The sequence below is a fragment of the Phyllostomus discolor genome, chromosome 8 (genome assembly GCF_004126475.2).
Source record: "Phyllostomus discolor isolate MPI-MPIP mPhyDis1 chromosome 8, mPhyDis1.pri.v3, whole genome shotgun sequence".
Taxonomy (NCBI): domain Eukaryota; kingdom Metazoa; phylum Chordata; class Mammalia; order Chiroptera; family Phyllostomidae; genus Phyllostomus; species Phyllostomus discolor.
The window spans coordinates 5,727,629-5,745,906 of NC_040910.2; the positions used below are offsets into that span (position 1 = coordinate 5,727,629).

General features: G+C 37.8%; 1 protein-coding gene across 1 annotated transcript; it reads left to right on the forward strand.

Annotated features, from left to right (window-relative positions):
• Window positions 1–1,338: 1,338 nt before the first annotated feature.
• Window positions 1,339–18,278, forward strand: PLK4 (polo like kinase 4). The gene is made up of 16 exons (XM_036031790.1): window positions 1,339–1,550; window positions 1,676–1,771; window positions 2,503–2,598; window positions 2,678–2,792; window positions 5,619–6,645; window positions 7,383–7,483; window positions 9,293–9,660; window positions 10,492–10,596; window positions 10,965–11,067; window positions 12,087–12,236; window positions 12,810–12,943; window positions 13,035–13,126; window positions 13,272–13,416; window positions 14,423–14,563; window positions 15,782–15,888; window positions 17,627–18,278. Exons 1-16 carry the CDS (start codon window positions 1,518–1,520, stop codon window positions 17,727–17,729), a joined length of 2,916 nt encoding a protein of 971 aa, XP_035887683.1. The 5' UTR covers window positions 1,339–1,517; the 3' UTR covers window positions 17,730–18,278.

An 18,278-nucleotide genomic window follows, 5' to 3' on the forward strand; every position in this document is an offset into this window, starting at 1 on the left:
GTCCCCCACTCCAAACCCCACAGTGGTGGTGAGTTCAGGTATTTCTGAAGATTCAGTAGCAAAAGCAAGTCTAATTGGAAGACTGACTTTGGAACCCCACTGCTCAATCGTTATTATAAGCTTTTTGGAGTGATTTCAGAAATGAAAGCGAAAAGTTGACTTCTCTGGACAGAGTTTTTTGTTTTGTTTTGCAGCTTGTAGGGAGCCAATGATAAGTGCGCAATGTTTAGAAGGAAGGTCTAGGTGTGTGTTGTAGTTCTCCGTTTGTTACGTAGGCTGAGCATCACCCTTTTCTCGCGGCACCAAGCGGCTCAGCCCACCCTCACGGAGGTCTCTCTCCATCAACACGGATCTTACACGTGTGACAGCTCGAGTTGTTGTACAAATGGCATTATTATACCTAAGAAGAATATATCAAAATAAAAGAACACATCACAGTTACGAAAACTGTGGGGTAACACAGAGGTGTAAAGGGCGTTTAAGCCAGGGAATGTTCCCCCCCACCAACACGGGCTGTCAAGTTTAAACATTTAAGAACTTCAAATCGTTTTAAGCCCCTTACAGAATTGGATGTAGTTGTTCAGACCCTCGGGTGAGTGTCGGGTGGAAACGTCCGGTTAGCGCTTCCCCGAGTCGCACACGGTCTCCCCGGAGCAAGAGTGTCCACACTCGCGTGTCCAGCTTCAGGCCGCCAAGCACTTCCGGCCCCCAGGCTCAGAGACCCCAGCGCGCATGCGCGCCAGGGCGCAGCCTCTCAGAGGCCACCCGCGTCGTGACGTCACCGCCGACCTAGCCTGGACGGCAACCGGCGGGAGTTTTTCAAAATGGGAGCGCGGAGGCGCCGCCCTGGCCTCGGAAGGTGCCCGGGAGACCTTTCGGTGGCTGTGCTGTCGTCGCCAGGAGCGGCGGCCTAGAGAGCCGAACCTGATGGGCGCCAAGAACTGCTGGCTGCTTGGAGCCTTGCCTCGAAGGGACTGCGTGAAGGGAGCTGATCCCGGGAGCCCAGGCCGGGGCCTGGAAACATGGCGACCTGCATCGGGGAGAAGATCGAGGTGAAAAGACTCCGCGGTTCTCAGCCGGGCGGGTGGGAGTCCGAGTGGCGCGACTCGAGACCCGCAGGGGCCCCTGCGAAGCTAACGGCTGCGGGGTGGGCGTCGCTGCGGTGCTTTGGGAGGGTCCCAACGGCCACGGGCTCTGCCGTTTGGGGGCGGAGCGGCCCGCCCCTCCGAGCCTGGGGTTAGCCGCACAGGTGAGTCGCTCTCGGCCCCGCCCTCCGGTCTTTAGACTCTGAGGCTTCCTGTCGGCGATCCCGCCGGAGCTGCCGCGCTGGACCGGGGCATCTCCAAGGGGATGGCGGTTACCTCCGGCGGGAGCTGCGGCGGGATCCCCGCCAAGCCGCTGGCCCGCAGGGGGTGGCCGGCGGTGGGAGGAGGATCCTGAGGTTGAGGAACCAGATCGTTAGGGCACTCGATCCGGAGTCCAGCCTGGAAGCTCAGGGGTCCCCGCGAGACGTCAGCATGTTTTCCACCCCAGACATCTGCTGTATCGAGGTGTAATACCTGCTTCAACTGTGAATGCCAATTCCCCTCTCGATTTCATCTTCTTTTCCAGCCCCTCCCTAGCTTTCTTCCTTTCCACTATCATGAGTTATCACACATGTTCTTTAATTTTAAAGGATTTTAAAGTTGGGAATCTGCTTGGTAAAGGATCATTTGCTGGTGTCTACAGAGCTGAGTCCATTCACACTGGTCTGGAAGTTGCAATCAAAATGGTAAGAACCTGTTCATAGACTTCTCACCTCTCCTAGGGAAGTGCGCTACTTGCGATGTCAGAACTCCTTACCTGTCAGCCTTTTCTTTGATTACGGTGTAAAGAACCCATTGCTTGGGCAGAAGAAATAGTTTGAACGCCATCAATTGCACTTAGGGATATCTCAGGAGATCCTTGATCATGATTAAATCAGTGTTTTATCTTCACTAATGTTTGGTAGAACTGGCATCTGTTCTAGTTTTACATACTTGGAGTCATTGGGAGAAATCAAATAACAAATAATGATTTGTTTTGATAATAAGAATACACTTGTGCACAGTTCTGTAGTACACTGTAACAATCGAAAAGTACTATTGTTGTTAGAAGTCAGTCTAATAGGAGTAACAGTAGTGATTAGGAATCACTTATCTAAACCTCTAGGGGAAGGGAGGGGAAATTTTGTTTTAAAGCTTGGCAATGTTTTTGTTATTGTATATGTAATAGTTGTGCTATTAAATTCTGTAAGTTGGAAGAGTGTATTAGAATGCATTGACAGACTTTTCTGAATGGCCATTCTGCCATGCCATCTGCTAGTCGTGAGGGGCAAACAGACAACAGTAAACTGATCTTACAAAGACGAAGATACAAGGACTTCAGAATAAAGTGCGTGCTGTCTTTTCAAAGTTAACTTTTGACAACTTCACAGTTGAAAGTTTATCGTAGACATTTAAAACTCTCATGTTATTTTTTTAGATAGACAAGAAGGCCATGTACAAAGCTGGAATGGTACAGAGAGTCCAAAATGAGGTGAAAATACATTGCCAATTGAAACATCCTTCTATCTTGGAGGTAAAATACAAATTTTATAGAAGTTGCCAGGGATGGTGAATTTGTACATTCTAATTTATTCTGTTCTTTTACATTTCAGCTGTATAACTACTTTGAAGATAGCAATTATGTTTACCTAGTACTAGAAATGTGCCATAATGGAGAAATGAACAGGTATCTAAAGAACAGAAGGAAACCATTCTCAGAAAACGAAGGTAGGCTGCCTCTCTTTTTTTCTTTTTTTCTCTGTCCTTTTTTTTTTTTGTAAATATAAATTTTACTTTTTGTAATTTTGAAGAATCACTATTTTGTAATATTTAATAAAACTTTTAATTATTACTTTGGGCTACAAAAAGAGATACCCTCCATTATAGGAGCCATGAATTCCTATAAAATATGCAGGCATTACAGGAGTAAAGTAAAAGGAGAAATTTGTTAATTATATTTTCCTGAAATTACATTTTAAATTAAATTGGTAACAATTTAGGAGGTATCTTTTCAAATCTAGAAGAAGCTCTTAAGAATGCTATTGATGACTGTAAAATAGTTTCTGCCCTGGCTGGTGTGGCTCAGTGGACTGAGTGCCAGCCTGCGAACCAAAGGGTTGCTGGTTTGATTCCCAGTCAGGGCACAGGCTTGGGTTCTGGGCCAGGTCCCCAGTGGGGGGCGCGTGAGAGGCAACCACAGGTTCATTTCTCTCCATCTCTCCCTTCCCCTCTAGCTATAAATAAATAAATAAATAAATAGTTTCTAAGTCAAGCACAAATAACTATTGAAATGACTTATAATAGAAAATGTCAACCATAAATAGACAAAGTAATATAATGAGCCCCCATGAAGTTAAACCACTCAGCTTTCAAAACTATCAACTCATGGTCAAATTGTTTCATTTGTATCCTTATTCCCCCAGCAGAGTATTGAAGTTAAATCATAGACTCCTTTTTACATATAGATATTCTGGCATATATCTTTAAAAGGTACAGACTTTTAAAAAAATTAACCACAAAGTTATTACCACACCTAATAATTCCTTATTATCAAATACATACTTCCAACTTCCCTAATTTCTTATAAATAACTTTCTTTAGTTCAGTTCAGGCTCAAGTGTAAGGTCCATAGAACATTTCACAAAGGATTGTTTTCAGGTTATCTTCTGCTGAGGTTACAGGCAAGCTACAAAAGGGGGTTGCTGATAGACCTTGTACTTTCAAATCTATATAACCCATTTGGAAAACAATTCGATCATCTCTATTTAGGAGTTATGGAAATGTTCATATCGCCCTGACTGGTGTGGCTCAGTTGGTTGGAGCATGACACTGGAAACAGAGGTTGCAGGTTCAATTCCTGGTCAGGGCACATTTCTAGGTCATGGGTTCAGTGCCCGGTAGGGATGCGTATGAGAGGCAGCCTATCCATGTTTCTCTCCCACTCTGCTCCTCCCTCTCCTTTCCCTTCTTTCTAAAAATCAATAAGCATGTCTTTGGGAGAATAAAAAAAGAAAAAGAAATGTTCATATCCTTTGACTTAAAATAAGGACATAATACAAGTTGTAAATAAATCCATATAGGTATTAATGGTGTTACAGTGTTTCTTTAATAATACATATAATAGTGATACCTTTATAAGTAAGACAAAGCTTCAAAAGCAATAAAGAAAAAAGAATTACTAATTTACTTAAAATTAAGAATGGGTATGACAAAAAAAGACTGCTAACAAGTTTAAAAGACAAAGGAAGAAAATATTTGTAAAATATATGGCTGACAACTGAATATTAAAAATATAAGTCATACCTGCCCTAGCCAGCATGACTCAGTTGATTGGGCATTGTCCTGCAAAGCAGAAGCAAGCTGGTTCGATTCCTGATCAGGGCACATGCCTGGGTTATGGCCTGGTTCCCTGATGGGACGTGTGGAAGGGACAGCCAATCAATGTTTCTCTCTCACATTGACGTTTCTCTCCCTCTCTTTCTCCCTACCTTCTGTTCTCTCTGCATAAATAAATAAAATCTTTAAAAATATATAAGTCATGCCTAAAAAAGAGATAATTGAATAGGAAAATGGACAGGAGATAGAAAATACAAATGGCCAATAAATGTGAAAGATGCTCTAACTCAGTAGCAATCATAAGAATGCCAACTTAAATAAAGAGTACCATTTTTTCTACTCATTGGATTGAGACTTTCTAATATTAACAAGGATGTACATAAAAATACAGCCTTTTTAGAGAGCAGTTTGGCAAGGTATGAAAATACTAAATTTTAATCCTTCAACCCAGTGATTCTGCTTCTTGAATTTACTATAGAAAAGTACCCTATAATATGCATGAGAAAACAAGCATGTACAAGAATTTTATTGGTCTGGTTTTTGTAATCTTAGAGTATCAGAAATGACCCAGACTTTCATCAGTAGCAATTAAATAAAATGAACTATGTGTGCTGACAGAAATACCTCCAAGAAATAATATGAAGTGGGGGAGAAAGTAATGAAACCACTGGTGTATATATTTTTATACCATTTTTATACTTGAAAAGCAATTTTACAATTTGTATAGATTTAAACGTATGTAAGCACATAAGAAAAAGTATAAAAATATATGCAAGCTATTAATAGTGGTTGCTTTTCAGGGGGTTTGTTTGGGGGGACATCAGAAGAGCTTTAGCTTGCTTTTTTAAAAACAATTAGAATGTATTTTTGAATTGTTTGTTCAGTTATAAATATTTTCTCTTATTGCTAGAGACTTCTGGTTAACCTACTCTATTTACTTCCAAATGCTGATGAAATTAAGCTTCGCTTAAGTGTATATAGAAAACTCATCCGTTAGAAAGGACAAGGATTAATTCGAAGGAGTGCCTAGTTGTCTTAAAGGGAATTAAATAATTATTATGAACTTATCAGTGTTATTTTGGTTGGTCAAAAAACTAAGCTGCAAGCCAGTGTTCTAATTTTAATACCTTGGCATGTGTACTGGGTTTCATAATATATTCTAAACACTGAATTTTCCAGATTTTCTGAAATACGGGTTTCTGCTTTGCCTCCTAACAGCTCGGCACTTCATGCACCAGATCATCACGGGGATGTTGTATCTCCACTCTCATGGCATACTTCACCGGGACCTCACCCTCTCTAACCTCTTACTCACGCGTAATATGAACATCAAGATTGCCGACTTTGGGCTGGCCACTCAACTGAAAATGCCGCATGAAAAGCACTATACGTTGTGTGGGACTCCTAATTACATTTCACCAGAAATTGCAACTCGAAGCGCACATGGACTCGAATCTGACATTTGGTCCTTGGGGTGTATGTTTTATACGTTACTTATTGGGAGACCACCTTTTGACACCGACACGGTCAAGAACACATTAAATAAAGTAGTGCTGGCAGATTATGAAATGCCCGCTTTTTTGTCAAGAGAAGCCAAGGACCTGATTCATCAGTTACTTCGCAGGAATCCAGCAGATCGCTTAAGTCTGTCTTCAGTATTAGACCATCCTTTTATGTCCCGAAATTCTTCAACGAAAAGTAAGGATGTCGGAACTGTCGAAGATTCGATTGATAGTGGACACGCCACAATTTCTACTGCAATGACAGCTTCTTCCAGTGCCAGTATAAGTGGTAGCTTGTTTGACAGAAGAAGACTTTTGATGGGTCAGCCGCTCCCAAATAAAATGACTGTATTTCCAAAGAATAAGAATTCAAGTGAGTTTTCTTCTTCAGGAGATGGAAGCAGTTTTTATACCCAGTGGGGAAATCAAGAACAAGAAACCAGCAACAGTGGAAGGGGAAGAGTAATCCAGGATGCAGAAGAAAGGCCGCATTCTCGATACCTTCGCAGAGCCCATTCCTCTGATAGATCTGGCGCGTCTAACAGTCACTCTCGGGCAAACACATACTCGATGGAACGCTGTCACTCAGCAGAAATGCTTTCAAAATCCAAAAGATCCGGAGCAGATGAAAATGAAGAGAGATACTCACCTATAAATAGCAATGTCAATATTTTTCACTTCTTTAAAGAAAAGACATCCAATAGTTCTGAGTCTTTGGACAGACCTGATAACGATCAAGCACTGTAAGAATAATTCTATCAAAAGCATTTTACTTTTTCAATAAACATTACTAGTATCAATAATGAAGGTACCTCTCACTAAGGGGGTTTATCTTTTTCTAACATTATCAGATATTCCTGGGGCACTTCTTTACTATGACTTATATTTCTTAGGAAGAGAATCAGAATGATGATTTTGAGTTGTGGTTAAGAATCTCTTTTAATATGAAGATATGTGCCCATGAATATTTGTAGAATGTGTTTAATACTTGGGAATTTTTAGTTCATTTTTTATATAAAGCAGGTTTCTAGCGCAAATATCATCTATTAAACATGTTTGGTCTCTAAAGTACTGTCATAATAATTACAAATACCCAAACATGTAGAGAAAGAGGGAAGCTGAGCCTAAGTGATAAGTATTTGCTTTATTGACTGCTCACATAAAGACTAGTTTTGTAGTAACAACCACTGTAGTAAACACTAGTTTTGTAGTGTTTTATTTTTTCTTTTTCTGATTTTTTATTTTTATGCTTAAATTCTAAGAGGGCAGTAGCCATATGGAAACATTGTCATAGTATTGTGTGGATTTTGGCACAGGAGGTGAGCTTAGAGACAATTTAGTTAGGCAAATACTGGTTTCTACAGTTACTTTAAATTTTCAGATATTCAAATAAGAGATCTCCCTTTTTAAAATTTTATCTTAAAAAGTTATTACCTTATAATTTTTTATTAGTTTATATGAATATTTTTAATTTGTTTACCTCCAGTCATCCTTGTCCAGGAAAAACTCCTTTTCCATTTCCAGACCAGACATCTCAGCCTGAAATAGTGCAACAGTGGTTTGGAAATCTGCAAAAAAATGGTGAGTTTTAAATAAACTATTAGGTAAAAAATTAATGACATGGACACATAGTAAGCATTGCCCATTTCAATTTGTGTTTTCTTTAAAATATAATACGTTTTCAATAAACTATGTTGCAATAATAGTTAATAATGACTATTAATACATTTTGAGTATTTAGTATGTCAGCCACTATTCTTAATGCTTACCATATATTATTAACTTCTCACAAAACATATAAGGGTGGTATGATTGTTAGCCCCGTCTTAGGAAGGATGAGGAAACCGTGCACAGGGAATAATTTGCCAAGCTACACTGTACATAGAGGAAGTAAGAGAAGGGTTCCCACGCACACGTTCTGGCTCCGAGACGTGACTCTCAACCCCTCTGCCCTTGCAGCCTCTCTGCAGTAAGCACCTGCTATCAGTGCTTGTAGAGTAGTCAGCAGATGGTTGTCCGTGTTTTGAAGAAGCTGATGTGGACATCATGGCTACCTGTGGGACCTCACATACACCCATTTACACGCCTACTCAAAACCTAAACACTTGTAAGCAGCTGTCATCCAAGTCATTATTTTACTTAGCCAGCCTGAAAGTTAAACATTTCTTCTTAACGAACGTGACAGATGCACAGATGATAGGTTGGAAAGTAATGATGCAAATAAGAGGACAGAAGTGAAACATACGGAAAGGAGGGAATTATTTTTTACTAAGTATTATATTACCTCACACAAAGAGTGCACAATATGGCTGTAATTTAAGCAGAGAGTTGTGTCACCTGAAGAGTCTATTTTTTTTTCTTTCTTTTTAAAAGTATGGTATTTTCAAGAGCCCAAGAGAATTAACTTTTTTATGTGTACTTGTTGGAGATAATAATTCAAGTTTGTGTTTTTTAAACTATGAAAGTACAGATACTTAATCTTGCAGTTAACTTATTTATAGATATTTTTATTCAGTAGCATGGATGTTCCTGAGATGACCTATCTGAGATTGTTGTTATATCTATAATCTAGTAGTGCTACTGCAATTTTAAAGTCTAATATTTGTTATAAAATATAACAAATATTTGTTATAAAATATATCCAATATTTGTTATATTTCTGTCATAATGGGAGTAGAGGGCAAAAGAGCACTAAAAAGTAATTTACGGGAAAAATTGCCATACGAATTTTTAGAGCTTAGCATTTGAAAAATTGTCTTACTGCGTTTTATATCATGTAATCATTTTTAGAGCTTTAAAAAAATAATGTTTTCATGTGAATGTTAAACCTGGAATATAAAAGGGTAAAGTTCAATAATAACTTTTTAAAAATATGGATGCAAATACATTTGTGATATTAAATATTAATTTTAAAGCTACTTTATATATTGTGTTTTTTGCTTTTAATGAGGAGAGGATGGAATAGAGATCTTAGCTAAAAGAGAATACATTTGCATATTATATAGAATGATTACCTGGGAAATCCTCCCATTTCTGTATTTATTGCAGCATTGGCAGTGGCTTGTTTCTGAATTACCAGGTGACTCTAGAATGACTAGTTTTTACTTTGAAAAATTAATTTCATAATAATATATTTCCTTCTTAGTGTTAAGAATACTAAAGGACATTTTAAGCCATACTTTGCAATGTGGCTTAAACTATCCTTTAGAGTTGCTATTTTATTATGTCATATCTTAAACCGCTTAGTTCTTAGAGAAATTATATGCTTTTTTTTTTTTTTGCTAATTTCTTTTTTTCCTCAAAAAAATATCTATTTTAAGCAACAGGACATTGCTTTGTGTAGGCTTGGCTTTTTCACTGTTCCACTCATTTATTCTGTGGATATTACAGCTCATTTCAGGGAAGCTACTGAGCACAGCAGCAGTAGCCCAAACAGACATTTCCAGGGCCACCCGGATCTGCAGGACACGTCAAGAAATGCCTGGGCCGGTATGAGAGCCAGAAGGAGCCCTGATGCTTCTGATAATGCGCATTCTGCACAACAGCTGAATACTGTGACATACGTGACTGCGTTTCAAAATAAACCTGAGATGATTCAACAAGAACCTGTTTTTGGCTTAGAACCTGTTTCTGAACAAAGCAAGACAAGGGTTTTGGAGCCACCATTGGGTTATCAGAAACGCACCTTAAGAAGCATTACATCTCCTTTAACAGCTCACAGGTTAAAACCAATCCGACAGAAAACCAAAAAGGCTGTGGTATGTCTGCTGTCTTTCAGAGTTACTATGTGCTGTTTGCCTGTGGCAATTGGTTTTCAGTATCAAATACGATTTTTTTTTGGTTCCCTATAATGTTCCTGTACTTTTGATAAGTGAGTAATACGCTCATTTCAAAGAAAATAGGCTGAGTATTTATGGGATAATGGCCCTTGTTTCCTTCTACTTTAAAAATGGTGACTTGATACTGATACGTTTTGAATTTTACATTATTGATACAAATATTTGCAAAAAACTACTCAATTACTGCGTTAAATATTTATTCACAATTCCAGTCACTAAAAGTGTACTTAATGTTACCTTTTGCTTTTGTTTTTATTGTTTTAACATATAATCCAGATACAAAAAGGTAAACTAGAAAAATATACCTTTTTAAAACATCTGAAACTATTTAAAAGAAAAGGAGTATGCACAAAAATTAAGTTTAGAGTTTAAATAAATGCCATGTGTGATTTGAGAACAGTGCTTTTTATTCATTAATTTTACCCTCCTCCTGTTTTCCATCTCACCCAGTCTGCCTTTGTCTGGCATACTATTGTCTTTTCAAAGTCCTTGTGCTCCACCCTGCCTTCTGCTTCCTCTCTGCTCACTGGTTATCATTTCACACTTCATTACACCTGCTCACCCTCGTCCTCATGCTTCGCAGTCGAGCTAGAATACACCTGGGTCCAGACAGTTGCAGTGAAGCAGCTCTTTTATTTCGACGTTGATTTGTATTTCTGCCATGGTTAAGTACTTTTGTTTAAGTATTACAGATGTCAGAGGTATTCTGGTAAACATGGGGATTCTTACTGATTTTGGATTTGTTTGTAGGTGAGCATACTTGATTCAGAGGAGGTCTGTGTGGAGCTTCTAAAGGAGCATTCGTCTCAAGAATACGTGAAGGAAGTCCTGCACATCTCTAGCGATGGAAGCATGGTAATGTGGACCTGCTGGTACTGCGCCCCTTTATCACTCAGGCATTTAGCCTTTCAGTTCATTCCATAGTGATGGCTTGAATACTTTCAAATCGGTTTTCCTGATAGTGGTCGTGTTTCTGGAATTCAGAAACTGAAATAGAATACTACACATATTTAGATAAATTTGTGAGGATTTAAAAATAATTATAACTAGTAACACATCTAAACTTTAGGCTTAAGATTAAAAAGAAAAAACTTTTAGAGCATATTCAGCATTTTCTATAAAATAATTAATATTACATGTGAACTCTTCATAATTTTAGTAACAAAATATAGCATTCTAATTTAATGGCATATAATTAGAATTCTTAAAATTTTTTTTGACAGATCACTATTTATTATCCATATGACGGAAGAGGTTTTCCTCTTGCTGATAGACCGCCATCACCTACTGATAACATCAGTAGGTACAGCTTTGACAACTTACCAGGTATGTAAATTTACCAAGGAACAAATGTAGATAACGGATTTCCTGTTATAAACTCTATGTATGCAGTTATCATAGGTTGTAAATATCTGGTGAAATGGGGTGTACCTTACTACTCCAGTAGTTATTCCTGTTCTGTGTTGTAATGGTAACATCTAACTCTGGAATATTTGGCTTGAATCATGTTAAAAATTCAACATGTACTATCTAGTTTTTGACTTTTGGAATGATGACTGTGCTACATAAATGATCATTTATATTTGCAAATTTGACTTCCATTTCAGCTCCTAGACATGGACTGGGGAATTAATTACTGAATAGTAAGACTTCACTGAGGTGACAATTAGAAACAAACAAGAAAACCTGTGTCATAGATCTCTATTAGCCCTGGCTGGTGTGGCTCAGTGGATTGAGCGCCACCCTGTGAACCAAAGGGTTGATGGTTTGATTCCCTGGGTTACAGGCCAGGTCCCCCTTGGGTGACCACGCATTGACATTTCTCTCCCTCTCGTTCTCCCTCCCTTCCCCTCTCTGAAAATAAATAGATAAAACCTTTTAAAAAAATCAAAACAGGTAGATAAACAACAACAGTTATAAGGAACTGCAAAAATTTACCTGCATAAGGTAGGACCATGAAACTATGTCTTATTAACATAAAAAGGGCTGTATTTCTTTTTTTGAAAGTCATTTGGTTCTGATATCTCAGGTAGAAGTCTTTTCATTTCACTTATAAAACTTTCCTGGAATTATTACCGTACTTATTATAAGGAGGAAGAGATTTTTTAAATAATCGTAATACTACTCATCAGATTTTGTTATATATATTTCTTGGAAATTTTATTACACTATCTTTAGTTTTTATTGAAATAATAGAATTATGTTATAAAATTTTCTTTGGTACTAGGATTACAAACCTATCAACTTGAATTTTTGAGGCACAATAGAAATATTAAATTTTTATGTAATTTATATGTCAAGTCAGTATTTTATTCTCTTATGATATATAATTTCTTTTTTCCTAGAAAAGTACTGGCGAAAATATCAATATGCTTCCAGATTTGTACAGCTTGTAAGATCTAAATCTCCTAAAATCACTTATTTTACAAGATATGCTAAATGTGTCTTGATGGAGAATTCCCCTGGTGCTGATTTTGAAGTTTGGTTTTATGATGGTAAGAACCATTTTAAAATGGTACTTTTTTCTCTTTAGTTTATAATTTAATAGTTGTGGGTTTTTAAAATTCAAGGCAGCAAGATTTTAAGAGCGATATACACACATACGTATTATATATGTGAGTTGAGAAACTCAAATGGACACATACAAAGTTATGAGAATTATAAATGTTTAAAGGATGGATTGAACCAGAGAATCTTATTTTTTAAATCTATTCTATAAAAATGATATACTGTTTAATATGTAAAACTCCCTTCTTGAAGGGACACTTGCACATAAACTTACACAGTACACATATAATTACAGCTGTCCTTCAGTTGTGTTTTTGGATGAGAGGAGTGATTTTTTTAAAATATTGTAAGTGTTTCAGACTTAAGCCAGCTATATGCAGAAAGGAAAAATGGATGACCTTTATTTACTGAATACTTTGAGAGCCTCATTTTATTAGTGGTCAGTAAATGAATATAAATGATACTGTGATATAGAAGCCTTTATGTACTAGTATAGTAATGAATGGAAACCTAGGAATATTAAAAAAAATGAAAAAAGAATTGTTTTCTTCTTTTTTAAGGAGCAAAGATACACAAAACAGAAGCTTTGATTCATGTGATCGAAAAGACTGGGAAATCTTACACCTTAAAGGGTGAAAGTGAAGTTAATAGCTTGAAAGAGGAAATAAAAATGTATATGGACCATGCTAATGAGGTATGTACCTGCTTATAGGGTTTCATACCGAGTAACAGGGACGACAAGTGGCAGGGAAGTAGTGACGGAAGGCACCCTTCTTTTCAAACAGGGCCACCGTATTTGTTTGGCGCTGGAATCCACGATCTCAGAGGAGGAAAAGAGAAGTGGAAGTGCTTCCTTTTTCCCAATAATCATAGGAAGGTAAATGTTCGAAAATTTTGTAAATATGGCTAAAATATATAGGAAATGTTTTTTTAAAAGTTTGGCGTTTACAATATGAACCTTCTTAACCTTACTGCAAAGTAAGCTTTAAGGGAATGTGCTTGGACATTTCTTCCCCCTGCAGAAAACCGAGCAGCGCCAGCTCGCCCCAGGCCTTGTCACCTCCTCCTCCTCCTCCTCCCACTAAGGAGCCAAACCACCCGATGAGCAGAATGACGGTCAGTAATTCCGCTTCTCCGAAGCAGGCACCAGCACTTAATCCTCTGTGCGTGTTGCGAATGTGTGTCCCTTCTGTCCCCACGGCCCTTCAGTGGTTGCCCTTGGTGGCAAAGTGAAACTCCTTGATCACCTTCCGTGTGTACCTTACATACTGTATGATCACCTACCTACTTTTCCAGCCTCGGACTGATCTACTTTACCCCACGCTTTCTGTGTCCACGCTTTCTGTGTCTGAGCCTCAGATGCCTTCTTTTGATTCGATGATACAGGTCAAACCCTCAGAGCCTGTTCACATGCTGTTCACGTGACCAGGAACTCTTCTGTGACCCCTCAGTGGCCAATTCTTTCTCATCGTTCAGGTCTTACTTTGAATGTTACCTCAAACAGCCTAACCTGCTTTCCCGTTGGGGAAAAGCTAAATATATTAAACTAGATATTGTTGTTTTATTTTTACCTGTATCATTAACTACCTTTATATCCATAATAGGCTCATGGTTAAATAAATGTGTGTATTGTGTGTGTACTCACACACACATGCATACATACATACTATAGTTGCAGCTGTGAAAAATTGTACCTTGGGGAAAAAGAAAAAGATACCTACCAAAATGAAAACAGCAACTGTGTAATTTTTTTTCTCTGTATTAATTTTTCTCATCTGTGCTTTTCTGATTTTCCATAATATGCTCATGCTTTAATTTTAAGATGTTGTTTAAAAACCTTATTTAAGCTAATAAAAAGTCCAATCATATGCCCTGGCTGGTGTGGCTCAGTGGATTGAGTGCCAGTTGGTGAACCAAAGGGTCACCAGTTGAATTCCCAATGAGGACACGTGCCTGGGCTGCAGGCCAGGTCCCCAGTGGCGGGGGGGGTTGGCACTTGAGAGGTGACCCCTATTGATACTTCTCTTCATCTCTTTCTCTGTCCATTCCCCTCTCTCTAGAAAGAAAGAAATAAAATATATATATTTTAAAAAGTAATCATTTTCTACGTTTGCTAAAGTTGGCTTCTAAAAATGCTTTGGTATAATACCTTCCTGGCTTTCCCTGTTTGCAGATGGCTACAGATGAAGGGCTTGGCCTTGCTGCTGCAGCTTCCGGGACGAACACCCCTGCTGGTAGTCTGAAGGATTGTCTTCCTAAAGCAGCACAGCTTTTGAAGTCCGTGTTTGTGAAGAATGTCGGTTGGGCTACACAGGTGAGAAGTTAATAGGAAAGTGAATTTTCTCATGACTCTGTTTGGTTTCCACAGTGATTAGACAATTACCCAAAAATATAAATTACTTTAAAGATTTCTCTTTGCAGGAAAGTTTTTACACCTTTTTTTTGCATTGGTTGTATCATTAAAAATTTAAACATTTTTAATTTATAGCCATTTGGGAAACTCTAGATATTGATAACAAATTGCCTGCCAGAGCCTGGGTGGCCTGTTTTTGCCTTTGCTCTTTAAAGTACAGGTCATGATAATGGCTAATTGTTAGGACTTTAGAATGATGTTCAGGATATTTTAAATTTTAGAAACTTGGTAATCTTTATTACTAGAATAACATGTATTTGGCCAAAAAGGATTTCTGCATTTGCAAGTTAAATCCACCTTGAGTTTCAGACTTACAGAATTTGGTTCAGGTGCAGAAGTGTATGTGCACACTGTCTAACAGCTTGAAGCTTGGGGGCTTTTGAGCACAGCACATGCTATTTTTACTTACCAGTGAAGCACATGCAGCATAGTCCTTTACGGGATAGGAAAGGGAGGGGAACTCAACATTTGTTGACTACTTGCAATGTATTGTCTCCTTATTCTTCCAAATTAAACCTCATGTTGATGTTATCTCCTTTCATACACAGTTAAAGAAAGTATGGCCGACGGTGGCTGATTGGCTTGTGCTGCCCTACTTACTGGGCAGAGTGTGGGTTTAAGCCCAGGTCTCCGACTCCGGAGCCCGTGTCACCTTCTCGTTCTCTGTTTGGAGGGCACGTCATAAATACCAGTGACTAAAGGGACAGGTTTCAAACCTAAGATAGGAGATCCTCCAGCAGAAGAGAAATTCTTGTCACCTAAGAACAAAGAATAGAGGGAAATCCTAATTTAAGAAGTGTTGCTTTTGTTATTTCCTAAATCTTTTCTTGGTTAGCAATACTATTGGAAAACAACCACAATAAAAAAACTACTTCTCTGTCCTAATGGAAACAAATGGGAAACAGGATTCATTTAGAAGAACTTTAATATTCTAAAACCCTAGCTATTAAAAGAATAGTCTGAAAAGGTTGTGCATTTTCTCAGTGCTGCTGCCATCACAGCTCCTGAGAGGGGCGCTGTTTTCTTTTTTTAAACTGTATGTAAAACCTGTTAAACACGAGTACGTTTTAAGAACCTAAAATCCTCTCTAGTGATTCCTGACGCTTACTGTTTTTCTAGTTAACTAGTGGAGCCGTGTGGGTTCAGTTTAATGACGGGTCCCAGCTGGTCGTGCAGGCAGGAGTGGCTTCCATCAGCTACACATCCCCGAGTGGTCAAACCACTAGGTAAGTCTTAGAGCACTGGTGGAGATGCAGGTCTTTGCTGTAAGTCTCTCTATACGTTGAAATAATGATTTAGTAAACTTACTGTTTTCACTTTGACAATGCTTATGTTATTTAAAGTGTTAATTATTCTTAGGAGTTTTTTTAATAGTCTATTTAATGCAGTCTGTAACCTACATGAATGCAGGGTAATTGGTATGGAAAATCCATTCCAAGCGGTTAAGATTCCCTGTAGCCTTATTCCACTGCCTTACCGGGTTGGTTGGCCCTTGTCAGAAATCAACAGACTTCTAAGTTCAAAGTAGTATACCTAAACGATTTATGTCAAAAACAATAGAAGCTAGAATTTTTTAAAAGAGATAACTAGGTTTTTTCCCTCAAATGAAAGACTGTATTCTTATCTAATATAACTAATGTTTGAAACATGTTTTTGAATGTATGTGTTCATTCTGTATGAAAATCTGTGCCAGACACCATGCAAAAAAATGAGGAGTCAGGCCATAGCAAAATTAGGCCATGGTTTGGTTTCCACATTTCAAACAGGAACTTCCCAGAAAAGGTAGGGTGATGATGGTGCTATTACAACAGGATCCTGTATGAGAAGTGTTTATTGTGAAGGAGTTACTTGAGACAAATATAACTTGCAATTATCTACCAATTGATTTTTTTGTTAATTGTGTACACACACAGTGATGTCATTTAAAGAACTACTCATGAAGTTGGGGGCTTTCTTTAGTAAGCTCTTTCAGATGCTCCAGAAAGTGGAAGGATGCAGCTATATGAGGGGGGACCCCCCAAAAATAGAATTATCTTCTAAAGGGAGTACAGGGAGGGCCCCTTGTAGTAGAGGCTTACCCAGCTAGGGGAATGTTCTAGGAACCCATCTGTATCAGTGTACCAGCCGGTGGTGTTGTGAGAGGCTGCGTTTAGCTTCAGTGAGTTTTTTTTAAAGACTCCTCGGCGCTTTTGCCTGTTTCACAATGGGTGATTTACCAGCACATCTGTCCACGCCCTCCTGAGGGTTCAGCAGGACCTCCTGCCCCACCCACCCATTTCACCCTGTCTTGCCCCGATCAACGTTTTTGTTTCCCCTGATGAAAAAAGTCTTCAAAGAAAAACATTTTGCTGATGTGGAAGAGATGAAACAAAAAACGGCAGAAGCACTAAAAGGCATCAAAATCGGCAAGTTCTAAAACTGTTTTGAGCAGTGGAAGAAACATCTTGACAGGTGGATTGCATCAAATGGAGAGAACTTTGAAGATGACTGAAGTTTAAAGAAGAAAGAATAAATACACAATTTTTTATAAGTAAATTCTGGGTTTTTTGGGTCCCATGTTCCAAAGATAAAAGTGCAGTTTTATTTGATACATTTGGAAGTTGTTTAAAATTTGGATAGAAATGTATTTATACCTGTTTAGCCTATTATTTTTCTTTGATTAAGACCTGCAATTCAATGAGGAATCCAGGTCTTCAAGTTGCTTTAGAAATTATAAAGCCAGTTTAAGTTTTTCAGTCAATTTCTTTTTATTACTTAAATACATTTTAGTCTATTTTGAAAGGAAACAAATTGGTTATGCATAACTTGATTTAGGTATCTACACTAATAAATAATTTTGTATAATTTTTCTGAGATACCTCTGCCAGTTGAATTTCTGAAAAGTGTAATGTGACTTTTGGTACTCTCATATGAACCAAGTAATTAAGTAATGTTTTTGTCTTTTTTTTCTTTTGCTTCACTTAGATACGGAGAAAATGAGATATTACCAGAATACATCAAACAGAAATTACAGTGTCTTTCTTCCATCCTTGTGATGTTTTCTAATCCAGCTTCTAGTTTTCACTGATTAAAGCTCCTTTTAGATATATATTTAATAAATAATGCTTTTGTTGGCTTTCAAGGAAAGTGACTTTTTCTTATTTAAAATAACTTCTTTCAGAAAGCCTCTCTCTATAAAGAGAATTTTAATCTGTACCATAGTGGATGCATTCTGATGAGAAAACAAAGCAGAATGAAACTTAAGTCACTTACAAAATGCAGTGGTCATGGGTTCAAATAGGACACCTAACTTTTCTCTTACCACATATACCCTGAAGCTTACTGTGTTCATGTATTTGTATTGAACAGTCTTTTAAAAGCAAAAATATACATAGTGTGTGGTATATCTGTGCTTTTGTTGTTTTCCCTGCTTCTCAGACATGTTGAATCATGAACAAAACATGGAGTTTTTTAATTTTTAAACATGTAAATAATGTATATTTATGTTATACGTAACATATGTAAACATGTATATATTTGTTTTGTATTTATTTTTGTAGTACCGGTTTCTGGTGAAGCATTTCTGCTGATGCATTTTATATAAAAGTGATAATAAATACTACTATAAGTTACTTCA

Excerpts from the sequence above, each read along its gene's own strand:
- PLK4 (XM_036031790.1), top strand. The coding sequence starts at position 1,518 with ATGTTTTCCACCCCAGACATCTGCTGTATCGAG. Across the intron at positions 9,661-10,491 it reads AGAAAACCAAAAAGGCTGTG|GTGAGCATACTTGATTCAGA; the intron begins GTATGTCTGCTG and ends ATTTGTTTGTAG. Across the intron at positions 13,417-14,422 it reads CAGCACTTAATCCTCTGTGC|ATGGCTACAGATGAAGGGCT; the intron begins GTGTTGCGAATG and ends CCCTGTTTGCAG.